This window comes from Gracilinanus agilis, chromosome 3 (genome assembly GCF_016433145.1).
Source record: "Gracilinanus agilis isolate LMUSP501 chromosome 3, AgileGrace, whole genome shotgun sequence".
NCBI classification, from domain to species: Eukaryota; Metazoa; Chordata; class Mammalia; order Didelphimorphia; family Didelphidae; genus Gracilinanus; species Gracilinanus agilis.
Genome location: NC_058132.1, coordinates 360,051,236 through 360,066,208, shown reverse-complemented (window position 1 = coordinate 360,066,208; position 14,973 = coordinate 360,051,236). Strand labels below are relative to the sequence as shown.

Genomic DNA, 14,973 nt, shown 5'->3' with positions numbered 1-14,973 from the left:
CCTACTATTTGACATGCATTGTGATAGATACTAGGGAAAATGGAAAGATAAATAAAACATAGTTCTTGCCTTCAAGGAATTTAAAGTAATTCCTAATTGGAAACTTTTTGTTTTTGTTGATAAATTGATCATCAGGAATTTGCTTATTCTTTGTGATGCTTCATAATCCTCATCATCACCATTGTTAATTCTAACTTTATAATATATTTTGCATCCATTTCTTTCTCACTACCCTAGTTTAGGCCTTCTTTGCCTCTCACCTACTTTACTGTACTAATATATCTTAATAGATCTTTCTTTAAAAGGCACCTGTTTAACTCTTCCAGGTTTCCTACTCAAAAATCTTTGTGTCTCCCCATTACTTATAACATAAAGTATAAGCTCCATAACATGTGAGACTAAATAATTTGGCTCTCCTACCTCCTTTTCCAGTCTTGTTTCATGCCATTCTGTTTTGTATCTTTTCCCTCAAGTAGCTTAATTAATTAGCTGTTGCTCTAACTCAATTCTCCATTTCCCAAATGTGAATTAGCCATTTTCAGTGCCTGGAAAAGACTTTCCTTATTTGTGCCTTGAAAAATCTTTGTCTTCATTCAAGGCTCACCTGAGATGCTACCTTCTGGCTACCTTCTTTATAAAGCTTTCTTCATTCTCCTTCACTTCTACTCTCCAGCTATCTGTACCTTCTCTTGTCTCAGTTTTCCTTATACTATACTTTAGGTACATATGTCTCTCTTCTCTCTGAGTAGTTAGCTTCTTAAGGTCTGGGACTGTTTTATTTGTGTCCTTGCATCCCTGTTCCATAATATAGTGCTTGTTTATTGTCATTATAATTGTCATTATACATTTCAATTCAATAAATATTTATTAAGTACCTCTTATATGGCAGGCACTGCTTTAGAATTTAAAAAGCACTTTTGCAGTCTTCATAATGATGGGGTGAGGAATGCAAGACATATGTAGACACCCCTTCCACATTGCAATTTTTCCTGTTGTGATTTTGATATATGGCAGTTAGCATAAAAAATTAAATGGGAATTTTGAGGGAGTTTTGCAGAAAGGTGAAGGCCAACAGACAATCTCAGTTTAGAAACACAAAATCATGATATATGTATAGTATCATATATCAACACATTTTATCTTCTAATGCCATAAATTCACAATTTTTAAAAAAAAGTTAAGATATATAAAAAATGAGAAGCTGCAAAAAGAATGTGAAAGCCAGGAGATGACACACAAAGGCTAGAAATGTTAACATTGACCTACATATAGTGTATGACCAAATACTTAACCCAAATTTTACAATAAGGTACTGTAAACACCCTATGAAAGAAAAAGAAAAAAATTCAGGCTTCTTCTCTGGTATGAAAGGAGAGCCAAAAAAAATTTATAAGGATTTTCTAAATCATTCCTAACCCTTGTGATGTGGAAGGGATATCTGTATTATAATCTCTGTTTTAAAGAGGAGAGACTAAGGCTCAGCAAAGTTAAGTGACTTGTCTAAGGTCTTCCATCTAATACTTGTCGAGTGCTTTTTCAAGTATCATAATTATGAAAATTGGCCTGTTACTTGTGTCTAGATTTTGAGTTCTTTGTCTCTAATATTTAGGTTATAATCCAGAAGAGGTCCTTCAGGATGAGATACTAGAACAGAATGAATCTCCACTAGACTTTATTAAAGATATGAAATCAGACTTAGAAGAACTGCCAGCAGAAATTCCTAAACATGAAAAATCAGCACCTAGTGAATCTTCAATAGAATCCATTAAAGATGTCCAGGAGGTATAAGTTCTTATTAATCACAGAAGCATGGGATTTGATGGGACTTAAGTCATTTAGCCTTCCTTTTAAAAAAACCCACTCAATTAATTAGTTAATTAAGAATTTTTCCATGGTTGCATGATTCATGTTCTTTTCCTCCCCTCCTTCCTCTCCCCTCCTGTAGCCAACATGCAGTTGAACTGAGTTTTACAAGTATCATTGATCAAGACTGATTTCCATATTATTAATATTTGCAATAGAGTGATCATTTAGTCTACATCCCCAATCATATCCCCATTGAATCATGTGAACAATCATATGTTTTTCTTCTGCATTTCTACTTCCACAGTTTTTTCTCTGGGTGTGGATACTGTTCTTTCTCATAAGTCCCTCAGAATTATCCCAGATCATTGCATTGCTGCTAGTAGAGAAGTCCATTACGTTCAATTGTGCCATAGTATATCAGTTCTCCTGGTTCTGCTTCTTTTACTCTGCATCAAATTCCTGGAAGTCATTCCACTTCACATGGAATTCTTCCAGTTCATTATTCCTTTGAGCACAATAATATTACATCACCAACAGATACCACAATTTGTTTGGCCATTCCCCAATTGCAGGACATCTCCTCATTTTCCAATTTTTTGCCACCACAAAGAGCATGGCTATGAATATTTTTTTTTAAGAGGAAAGGATTTTATTTTATTTTATTTTTTAAAATTTTTATTTTCATTTTGAATATTTTCCTATAGTTACATGTTTCATGTTCTCCCCTCCTTCTCCCCCAACCCCACTGTAGCTGATGCACAATTCCACTGGGTTTTACATGTATCATTGATTAAGACCCAATTCCATATTATTGATAGTTGGACTAGAGTTATAGTTTAGCGACTATATCCCCAATAATATCCCCATCAGCCCATATGTTCAAGCAGTTGTTTTTCTTCTGTGTTTCTACTCCCACAGTTCTTTCTCTGAATGTGACTAGTTTTCTTTCTCATAAGTCCCTCAACCTTGCTCTGGATCCTTGCATTGTTGCTAGTAGAGAAGTCCATTTTGTTCAATTGTACCACAGTGTATCAGTCTCTGTGTACAATGTTCTCCTGGTTCTGCTCCTTTCACTCTGCATCAATTCCTGGAGGTCATTCCAGTTCACATGGAATTCCTCCAGTCCGTTATTCCTTTGAGCACAATAGTATTCCATCACCAGCAGATACCACAATTTTTTCAGTCATTCCCCCATTGAAGGACATTCTCTCATTTTCCAATTTTTTGCCATCACAAAGAGCACAGCTATAAATATTTTTGTACAAGTCTTTTTCCTTATTATCTTTTTGGGGTACAAACCCAGCAGTGATATTAGCTTCCCTTTTTGCTACCATGTGCAACTATGCCCAAAATATTCCAGACAGATCTTGTTTCCAGAATCTTAAAGGAAGCTGCCTTCCGTGGGTAGGGATGCAAAAAAATAGATTCCATTTCCAGTACCTCTATCTATTGGGCTATATGTCTGCAGTCAACCCTAATTTCTCACTCATTGGAGCTAGAATGCAGAAAGTGAAGGAGGCCAAAGGAGGCACAGAAGAAGTGAAAATGAGTGAGGAGGGCTGGTAAGAGGAATGCTTCTTTGTGTTTTGCATTCAGTGGAAAAATGTTTAAAGAATAATCGAAGGATTAACTTTTCTTTATTTTTTTGCCCAAAGACTTGATAATACCTTTTATGTTCAGAAAGTACTGCCATAAGTTTTTAAATTGCCCTTTGTAGTTAATTATTTACTAAAACCCTTACTGTGTAAATGCTATGTATTGATTCTAAGGCAGAAGAGCAATAAAGGCTAGGTAATGGGGACTATGTGACTTACCCAAGGTCACATAGCTAAGAGTGTCTGAGATCAGATTTGAACCCAGGACCTCCCATTTCAAGGCCTCGTTCTCAGTCCACTGAGATACCTAGCTGTCCCCAAAATTCTTTGTTAAATCCAAATATTATTCATAAAGCATCTTTCCCATTTGTGGTACTTCCAACTGTTGTTGCAGGTGATGACTAAATACACTTAGAGTGCATACATATTTAGTAATACTCCTTTTGTTTTCTTCATTGTGTGTGCTCTTTGGAACAGAAGGTGATATTATGGGATTTCTAACATAAGCAATGGAAGCTTTTACTCAATATAGAAAAGCAACATGGCCACAGTAGAACATTAGAAAAGTAAAGGTTTGGGGCAGCTAGATGGCTCAGTGGATTGAGAGTCAGGCCCAGAGATGGGAGGTCCTGGGTTCAAATCTGGCCTCAGACATGCCCTAGCTCTGTGACCCTAGGCAAGTCACTTAACCCCCATTGCCTACCCTTACCACTCTTCTGCCTTGGAACCAATACATACTATTGATTCCTAGATGGAAGGTAAGGGTTTAAAAAAAAAAAGAAAAGTAAAGGTTGCAATTATTTGATTTCCTGTGAAAAGCCTGATGTGGTATAGGGCTAAAATTCTTCATGTATAACAAAATATTCCCTTGTGGTTTTATGTTTGCTATAGTGATTTGTTTATAATTACAATTCTGTTACAGAATGCTCGAGTTAACAATAAATCAAAGAAGAAGAAAAAGAATAAGACAAAGAAGGTAAGCAGCAATATTAGCCATATTATAAATAGTGTCTCAGAAATGCTGTATGAAGAGACTGTGTTAGCATGGGCAATTCCTAACAAAGAAACATTTTATTTGTTATTTTATATATGCCAAGATCTTACAGTTCCTTCACTTGATAAGTTGACCTATAAAAATATTTTAAGCCCCATTTCTTGATGATACACAGTTAAAATAAAGTATTATTTACCAAGTCAGATTTGTCAAGTTAGAGGTACTTTGTCAAGATAACGATCAGTCATTGGAAAACCAATCCCAGACTGTCACTTTTAACAAGTAAGATTATAAAACCAAGAGAATTTGAAACAGCTAATTTTTTTCTATATTTGTACTGAACACTTGAATGTAATACATCTTTTCAACACTTTGATCTTAAAATCAATCCAGGTAGATAGATAGCTAAAACAACTTAAGAATTCTTTTTCTATTTGTTGAATAGCCTTGGTATTCTGGGACCTTAATGGTTTAATCTGGCTATTTTGGTTATGTCCAACTTTATATATTTTCATGCTTAGGTCTTCATAGTGTTTAGATTAAAATCCCTTGGAAAGTTTTATCCCTTCCTATCTAAAAGTAGTAAAAAATCCTAAAACCTTAAAAATGCACATTATTGCAATGTCTTTTATTTAGCACTTTCACTTTAGATATTTATTTACCTCAAACCTTTAGGAAACCTTGATTTTCTTTTTCATATTTGGGAGGGTGCTAAGAATTTACTCTTATAGGTGTGAAAGAAAAAGCAGCCTTCCTTCATCCCATCTCCTCAAGTATGCCTGCCTTCAATGGGCCCTCTTTCCTTTGTAGGCACCTGTTTTGATATTGGAGCTTGAGCTTGGAGGTAATCAGACCCAGATCCATATACTCTTAGGAAGTACAATGTGACTGACTCATAGGCTGAGAAAATGAGAAAAAATTATTTATGACTGGTTGTATAAGAAAGAAACAGAGATCTTGTTAAAATTCACATATGTGTCAAAATACAGTGTGAATGTATTTAATTGTTCTCTGGCCAGACTTGTAGAAAACACAAATAGAACAGCCCTAAGCATTACTATTGAGATTAAGAAAAAGTGAAGTCAATTTAAAAATAAATCATTTGCTTTTATTGAGTTAAACTGTAAATTATAAACGTGTTAATAGACTAGTCTGACTAAAAAACATTTTTTGTAATCGCTGTTATTTTTTTATCATAATTTAGTATATTACAAACTTAACTGTTTCACTTAATAATTCTTTTTAAAGTAATCTAACTGATTTAAAAGCCTTAAATTAAGATTTTCCTTTTGGAGAGTTCTTTTCTTTGAAAATAGCTAGGATAGGATTATAATTGAGCTGATGATCCTACTTGGACACATGCCACTTGCACATGTACACATGCCATTTTGCCTCCAAAAAGCAGGCCTATTATGGCAGGACCCATAGACAGTTTCCTATAGGTCACTGTTGTTTTCCCATTCTTTCATCTGGAAAAAATTCAGATTGTGACTCATTGTTACTAGTCACACAAGCCCAGAATGCAATAGTAAAATTGATATTCAGAGTACCTGATGAAGTGCAATACAAATGAGAAGAAATAAAATGTAGAAATACAAATATTATCAAGAAACAACTTAGCTGGGTTTGTACCCCAAACAGATCATAGATAAACAGACTTGTAGGAAAATATTTATAGCTGCGCTTTTTGTAGTGGCAAAAAACTGGAAAAGGAGGGTATGTCCTTCAATTGGGGAATGGCTGAACAAATTGTGGTATATGTGGGTGATGGAATACTATTGTGCTAAAAGGAATAATAAACTGGAGGAATTCCATGCAAATTGGAGTGACCTCCAGGAAGTGATGCAGAGCGAAAGGAGCAGAGCCAGAAGAACATTGTACACAGAGACTGATATACTATGGTAAAATCAAATGTAATGGGCTCCTGTACCAGCAGCACTGCAATGACACAAGACAGCTCTGAGGGATTTATGGTAAAGATGCTACCCACATTCAGAGGAAGGACTGCAGGAGAGGAAACATATAAGATAAACAATTGCTTGAATGCATGGGCTGAGGTGGACATGAATGGGAAATAGACCCTGAACAAGGACACATGTTACAACCAGTGGAAATGTGCGTTGGCCATGGGTGGGGGAAGAGCGGGGGGTGAAGGGGAAAGTAGGGGCATAAAGTATGTAAACAGATTAAAAACGAATATTAATAAATGTCTAATAAAAAAAAAACAACTTAAAAAAATTAAAAAACCCTTACCTTTCATCTTAGGATATTGGTTCTAAGGTAGAAGGAGCAGTAAGGGCTAAGCAATGAGAGTTAAGTGATTTCCCCAGGGTCACACAGCCAGGAAATATCTGAGGTCTGATTTGAACCCAGGACCTCTAATCTCTGGGCCTGGCTCTCAGTCCACTGAGCCACCCAGCTGCCTTTGTAAAAAACAACTTTTAAAAAATATTTGTTCAGAATTTTAAGGTTTTTCATTTTAAAATTTCATTTTAAATTTTTTCATTTCATTTTCATCTTATAAAAAAATCAAGATCAATATCATTAGAACGTAATGACTCACCCTAACAGAGAATTGTATTGGAAGTTAGGTAAAGTTGATTCTAGTTTCGAAATCATATGGTACATGACTGTACCTATCCAAATGGAAAAAATGTCTGATATCAAAATGCCTCTAACTGTATATACTACAACTGCCTCACTTAGTCCCATTTTATTCATTTTTGTTCTTTGATTCCACTTGAATTCACTGTGTTCTCTTAGGCCAAAACTCTTTTCATTGGCTCCCACTCCTCTAGGTCTTTTGAATCTATCTATTAGAATGGAAGCTCCTTCAGGGCAAGTACTGGCTTGCTTTTATATCTTCAGCTGTAGTGTATAACACAATTCCTGGCTCATAGTAGGTACTTACTACCATATGCTAATTCTTTCACACAGTTTTTCATATTGTAGAGATATGCTAATGATACACACCCATTCTCTGGGAGTAGTGTACATAGTTTTGAAAAGTTAAATCTCAACAAATAGCTTTCTGATACCAACAGAGATCCATCAGGCTGTATAGGAGTTCAAGGAGGACTAGAACCTCTGGCTTGAGGACTTGCCAAGCTCCTTCCAAAATTGTTCATCTACCTTTGCTGCCTCCCTGACATTTAACTCACCTATTATATCGCATGCGCATTGGCCACACACCCATCTAGGCAGATGTGTTAAACCAGGTTGAGGGTAACTGAAGGGTCTACCTCAAGCATGTGAAGATCCTCCTGGAAGAATGGGTGGCTGCAAACAATTTGTTCCATTGGCCATGAAGGTGGCTTGAAGCAGGCTCTGTGGAGCACCCAGAGCCTGGCCAGAGATCAAAGATGCCAGGGTCAGGTATTGCATCCTGGGCCACCACCAATCATTCTGACTTTTGTTCTACAACTGGACTTAGATGTATCTGGAAGACAGTATGAGGCTGATGACTTTGTGTGGCTCTGCCTCACTTAAATCCAATTCATATACGAAATCAAGACATCATCCTGTGATGTCATTGGCTCTCTTCAAAAAGGAGGGACCAAACAACAACCCTTTGAAATGACAGACCATCACCCTATGCCGATGTAGCTGTGGATCTTTTTCTAATTCTTTGTGCTTTTTTTTTTTTTCAGAATAAAGAGCTGAATAAAGAACATAGGTAAGTTTTAGTTTCTTCATTGTTTTTGAATGCATGCAAAGAATGCCTAGCCACTGTCCCATTGTCCTGGACTTGGGAAATATTTCCACTAAGGGCAGGGGAGAGAATGGTTCTGTCTTTCTAACTCTTTTCTGCCTTTTTAACTTTTTCACTAAGACTGAGGAGAGGATTAATGATCATTTGTAGAAGAATGGAATTGCTAATGCTTTTTCTTCATAGCTACTAAGGAGCAGTCTAATCTTAATTGCTTACATTCAAGTACATAACTTCCAGTTAAGACTTCCTTTCAGCACAATCTACTCAGTGAGTATTTATTGAGTAGCTGACTCTGGTGCTGTGCCACTAGGGTAGATGTTGGGGACAGGAATAAGACATGGCCCTTGTTCTTAGAGAATGGATCCTGGTAATGAGATTCAGTATACCGGTTCTTATTACCAATCCCAAATGCTTACATATCCCTGCCCCCTTTGCAATAGAGAGAACTTTATTACCATGGTTAACAAAGAATTTTTGTTTTGGATGGAGAAGCAGTATGATTTAGAGAATAGAGCATTGAACTAGAAACCGGGAAACCTGGATTCCAGTTCTGGTTTCACCACTTATTAGCTACATAACCTTGAGCAAATAGGGTAACACCTCTGAGCCTTAATTTCCCCATGCATAATAAATGTTTATTCTTTATACCCCATCAGGCAGTTTTGAGAATTAAATGAAAACATGTACATGAAAGTGCTATGAAAAACGTAGAAATGTAAAATATTATTTCTGCTTTGTTGTTAATAATGTTAATTATTAAAAGATAATTTTAATATGAAAACTATGATAAACACTTTTGTATTTCATTTGCCAGAAGTTCACTTATAGAGGGAAGAAAAAAGTAACTTAATGAAGATTTAATGATAATGGTAATTAGTATCTTAAAAACGATCCGTTTTATATCCTCATTTAGAAATGTTATACTTAGGCTTTAGTGGCCTTAGAGTTCCCTTTAAAGACATAACATACAAGAGTCATAACAATATTAGTGGTGACATGCTTTTGACTTTGGTGGAAATTTTGCAAACTTTGCAAAATTGCCCCAATGACTGGGGCAGCCAGGTGGCTCAGTGGGTAGAGAGCCAAGTCTGGAGGTAGGAGGACATGGGTTCTAATATGGCCTTAGACACTTCCTAGTTGTGTGACCTTGGGAAAGTCACTTAATCCAAATACCTAGCCCTTACTTCTCTTCTTCCTTGGAATGGATACACAGTATTGATTATAAGATAGAAGGTAAAGGTTTTTTTAAAAAAAGAAAGTAAATGATTCATCTTCATTGATTCAAAATCAAGGACATTGATTTTTTTTAAAGCCCTTACTTTCCATTTAGAATTAATATTGTATATCAGTTTTATGACAGAATAGTGGTAAGGTCTAGGCAATGGGGATTAAGTGACATGTCAAAGGTCACCCAGTTAGGAAGTGTCTGAGATAAGACTTGAATTTAGGACCTCTTGTCTGTAGGCCTGTCACTCTGTCTACTTACTCTGAGCCACCTACCTGCCCCATGACATTAATCTTAAAGAAAACGAAGGTACCAGATAGGACATGGTGGCAGTGTTTTATTCAGGTTTTGTCTATACAACAGATGAACAAATGCCTGACAGATTTAAGTGTGGTTTTATACTTTATTATTTGGCCTCATATAAAAATGGAAAAAAAAGTTTCAAATCACTATTGATTAGAGAAATGCAAATTAAAACAGCTTTGATATATTATCTCACACCTATCACATTAATATGACAAAAATGGAGAATGACAAATGTTGGAGAGGATGTGGAAAAATTGAACATTAATATCATTTTGGTGGAACTATCAACTGATATAACCATTCTGAAAATTTTGGAACTGTGCCCAAAGGGCCATAAAACTGTACAGACTCTTGGATCTGAATCCCAGAGAAATTTAAATATAGAGCCAACCTGTTTAAAAGTTTTTATAGCAGCTCTGTTGTGGTAGTAAAGAACTGGAAACTGAAGGTTGTCTATCAATTGAGAAATGACTGAACAAGTCGTGGTATGTGTTTGTAATGGTATACTATTGTGCCATAAGAAATGGCAAATAAGATGATCACAGAACCTAGAAAGACATCTATTAAGTGATGCAAAGTGAAGTGAGCAGAACCAGGAAAATGTTGGACAGTGATCAACTATGAATGACTTAACTATTATCAGCAATTCAGGGATCTAGGACAACTCCATGGGACTCATGACAAGAAAGGATATCCACCACTTTAGAAGAAAAGACGGAATCTGAATGCAGATGGCAACATACCAATCTTTATTTCCTTTTGAATATTTCTCTAGTGTAAACAATCTATTTTACAACATGACCAATAGGAAGATATGTATTATAGAATAATATATGTATGTACTATATCATATTACCTGCCTTCTTAGGAAGGTGGGAGGGAGATAGAGAACATAGATTGCAAAGTGTCAGAAAGCAGCAATACAATGACCCAGGACAATTCTGAGGGATTTATGGTAAAGATGCTACCCACATTCAGAGGAAGGACTGCAGGAGAGGAAACATATAAGAAAAACAACTGCTTCAACGCATGGGGGGGTGGACATGATTGGGGATGTGGACTCGAAACTACCACACCAATGCAACTACCAACAATTTGGAAATTGGTCTTGATCAAGGACACATGACAAAACTAGTGGAAATGCGCATTGGCCATGGGTGGGGGGGGTGCTGGAGGGGGGGTTGAAGGGGAAAGGTGGAGCATGAATCATGTAACCATGTTAAAAATGAATATTAATAAATGTTAAAAAAAAAGTTGCATTAACATGTAATCTGGAAAAAGAATGAGTAGGAATTAAACTAGTGAAAAGAGAAGAATATAGCAGATACTGGAAATAGTTTGAGTAGAAGCACAGAGGCAGAAAAGAACAGACTGTGTCGACAGGGCAAAATTAGTCCAGTGGACAGATGTGTAGAATGTCTAGAAGAGAACTGAGAAGAAGTTACCCTGGAAAGGTAGAGTGATTCTAGATTGTAGAGAATCTTAAATACCAGATGAAGGATTTTGAATTAATTTGATAGGTAGTAGGAGCCACTGCAGGTATATTGAGTGGGCATAGCAGCATTGGTGAACCTCTTCTGAGTTCTAGTGTCCAGAGGGCAAATTCAAACTTTCTGTGAGTCCCCTGAATTCCCAGAAAGTGCTGAGGAAGCTTGCTTTGGGTGGAAGAACAGAGAGGCAGGGCATGCAAAAAAGATCCTCAGACACTGGGAAGAGGGGGAATGGAGCATGAATGAACCTTGTGCTGGCTTTGCATGAGTGCCATGTCTTCACCAATGCTGGTATATGGCATAACCAGATCTTTGAAAAGGAAAGTTTCTTTCAACAGGATACCAAGGATGGATTAGCATTGAGAAAGAACAGAGAAAGTATAGGACCTTTCAAGAAGCAATTGCTTCCTTTTGAGAGAACAAATGTGAAAGTATTCTTAAGCAAGTTTAAAAAAATTTTTTAAACAATTCTTTTAACTTGACATGTGGAAGCAGATCTTGCTATTAAAACCTCATCAAGATAGCAGTGACACTAAGTGGTTTGTAATAAGGACTTGTATGAAGGTGGTAATAGAGAGAATAATGCTAAGGGGATACATGTGAATTTCAGTATTCTGGATAAGAAGATAGTGAAGTGTAAGGGAATAACCATGATAATATATGGCTGAAGTGAGGTGGACACAGAGGTCTGTCTTCGAATTGAGGAAGTTGAGTGATTGTGTGGTCAGGTGTGGGAGCCCGAATGCAGCAGGGACTGAAGTGAGGAAGAGACTAAGTCTAAAAGCTGCTTGAATTTCCCAGCAATTCAGAATTATAAGTAAAAGTTACCCCTAATCTTAGTTCTATCTTCTACAATGCCTATTTCATAAAAAAGATGGCAAACATTTCTATAATTTAGCTTTTAAAAACTATCAATTATTATGATTACAAACCTGTAAATCCTCAAGTTATATGACCAAAAGAAATATAAGAAGCAGTTTAGGTCTTTTCAAATATTATTTAAGCCAACAAGACTTATATCATGTACTTAGAAGATGTGTCTAACAATGCCAGAAACATTACTGTGGATATAATCTAATCACTGAATGGATTTCATCCTAGATATGTTTCTTAACTTTTTCTCTTGGTATGCTGGACTCTTCATAAACAAAATCAAACTGACCTCTTTGAGTTTAGGTTCAGTTTCAGAAAGTTGCCTGGAAAATGGTGGTAGATGACAACCACAAGGATGGGGGAGTAGGTGCTAGAAACTCATTTTCTGTACTTAGAAAGAAGAACACTTATTGATAGTGGAGGATAAATGAATAATCTTGGAGCAGAAGTGGGGAATGAGGAGTATATGCGGTCACTCTTTCTTCTGGCTTTATGAATTGAATCAGAAGAGAAGTGTGGCCTCCACTTGAGCATTGAAAAGAATACGATTTTCTAAGGAAAGAGCCAGGTTTCAGTCAAAGTGAGGGGACAGGAATAGGAATGTTAAAAAGTTCAATGATGTAAAGTTGTTTGTTTGATTCCAAAGACCAAAATGTAAGGTCTTGGAGGTGAAGCTAGACTGAAATTCACCTGGAGTAGAGGAAGGTTAGATGAAATAGGAATGCAGATTTGGGAGGAATTAGTAAGAGAAAGTCTCTGGTGATTAAGAAGTTGAACTTTTGGAACACAAATCTATCCTCCTTGTAACAGAATTAAAAAAAAAAATCGTAACTCTTAAGTCAGGGAAATCCTATAATTTCATGAAATTACAAGTTTAATAAATTAGTCCTTCAAAGTTTAAAAAAAAAGTTGAGAATGCATTTCAACTTCAAACTTCTCTTCCCAGAAGTAGATAAATCCAACCAAAAAATAATTTAGAAAGGTGTTAAGGAGATTCTCTGAACATTAATAGCAGCAAAGAGCAAGGCCCTACTCTAGGCCTCAATTTTCTTATCTGAAAGTACAAAGTTTCTTTTAGCTTTAACCTGTCATAATTCTATTAAATGCACATTATTAATGTAGTTGAATTGAAGCAGTATAAAGATAAGCTTCACAAAACCTGGGTCATTTCTGCCACTGATTCTGTGACCTTAGTCTTTTAATCCCTTAATATCTTATTTTCCCCATCCACAGTGCAAGCAAAATAATGTTTTATTTTTTTCAGCTTTATTAGTTTTATTTTTTAAGTTTTTTAAAAAAATAATTTAAATTAATCTTTCCTACCTTCTACCCCCACTCCTCCACTAAGCAAATTTTTAAAAAAGAAAAAATTACTCAGAGAATCTATATATTTTCATAGTTCAGCAAAAGAAATTCCAGAAATTATGTCTGGAAATTAAGATCTCTTTTAAATTCATTACATCTCTCTCAAAAGGTGAGTGTGTGTTTCACCTTCATTCCTTTGGGTTCGTTTATCATCATATCGATCAGTTCTGAAGGCTTTCAGTGTTGTTTTTCCTCATAATGTTGTTATTGTATAAATTGTTCTCCTACTTCTGCTCCCTTTGGTCTGCGCCAGTTCCTAAAGGCTCCTTAGTTTTCTTTGAAGTTGCCCATTTCATAATTTCTTATGGCACAATAATATTACATTTTGTTCATAATAGTATTCTTTATCTTTCCCAGCAGGAGGACACTCAGTTTGCAATTTTAGGGCTACCATGAAAAGAGCTATTAGAAATGTTTTTATACATACAAACCTTTTCCTCTTTCTTTGGTTTCTTTGGGGTTTATGCCTAATGATGGTTTTGCTGACTTAAGGTATACACAGATGAATAATAGCTTTCTGGACAGGGTCCAAATTGTTTTTCAGAATGGCTGAACCAATCCACAGTTCCTCCAACAGAACACTGATGTAGCAGTCTCTCAAAATGAGCAGTAATATTTGGATAAAAAACATTGATGTAAATTTTTTAAAACTACATTTCTCCATAGTCCAAGTATCCTTAGAAAGGAAGAACAGGCAGAAAAAGCTCAAGAGTTAAATCCACAACTGAGTAATGGACCAGAGAAAAAGAATCCATGTGATCTTCAACTTGATCCTGCAGCTGAAAAAGAGGCCTGTAGCCCAGTTCAATCAGATGCTCCAGATTTCCCAGATCAGGTAAGCTTGACTGGGCCAGCTCTGTCTGCTTGTGTAAGGACATGGCTTTGTCTCCCTTCTTGTGAAAGTTTTTTTTTAAAAACTCTGTCAATAATAGTCAAGTTACTTCTCAGAGCAAGAAGACAAACCCTGGGGCATTACAAGGGGACCAAATGAGGAGCGCTTCTTGGTATTACTTTTCAAAATCCGTATATTATATTTTAAATACCAGAAAATCTAATGAAGGCTCAGAGTTTCTCGGAGATTATAGCACAAGGGTTATAGTTTTCAAGTGTAGAAAGCTATAATTTTAAAACCTAGACTGGGTCAACCCATGTCAATCCAATTCAATAGCATTTATTTATAAGACACACAAATGCATTTTATATTGTAACCTCTGCTTTTACCCTGTCCTCTCTCCCTGCCCTCCAGTTTATACTATGGCCAGCACTGATGAACCTTTTAGAGATCATGTGCCCAAACTGCAAGTTAAAGGTGCCTGTGAGCCCCTTGCATTACCCAGACAGCAGAGGGGGAAGTGCTTGCATTGGGCTGCTAGGCAGAGAAGCGAGGTTTGCAAAAAAATATCCTCAGGTGCAGTGGAGAGTGGGAATGGAGCAGACCCCTCTAGCACATGGGGGCACGTGTGCCACATCTTTGACAACATAGATCTAGGTGCTCTAGGAAGTATTTAGCTCAAATAACCTGTATGGTGTTTGTCAATAGAAGAGATAAGGAACAAATGTTTCTTATTTCAAATGGTTGTAATTTACTGTTAGGAAAAAGTAATTAG

General features: G+C 36.3%; 1 protein-coding gene across 2 annotated transcripts in view; it reads left to right on the top strand.

The window, feature by feature from the left end:
- DZIP3 (DAZ interacting zinc finger protein 3) overlaps window positions 1-14,973 on the top strand; it is a 119,465-nt gene that overhangs the window by 74,204 nt on the left and 30,288 nt on the right. Inside the window, exons 14-17 of one of the 2 annotated variants that reach the window (XM_044670104.1) lie at window positions 1,610-1,782; window positions 4,324-4,377; window positions 8,046-8,066; window positions 14,028-14,201. In XM_044670104.1, coding sequence (XP_044526039.1) covers window positions 1,610-1,782; window positions 4,324-4,377; window positions 8,046-8,066; window positions 14,028-14,201 — 422 coding nt within the window. Of the gene's footprint in view, window positions 1-1,609; window positions 1,783-4,323; window positions 4,378-8,045; window positions 8,072-14,027; window positions 14,202-14,973 lie in introns of both variants that reach the window. The other variant, XM_044670103.1, reaches the window with a different exon arrangement.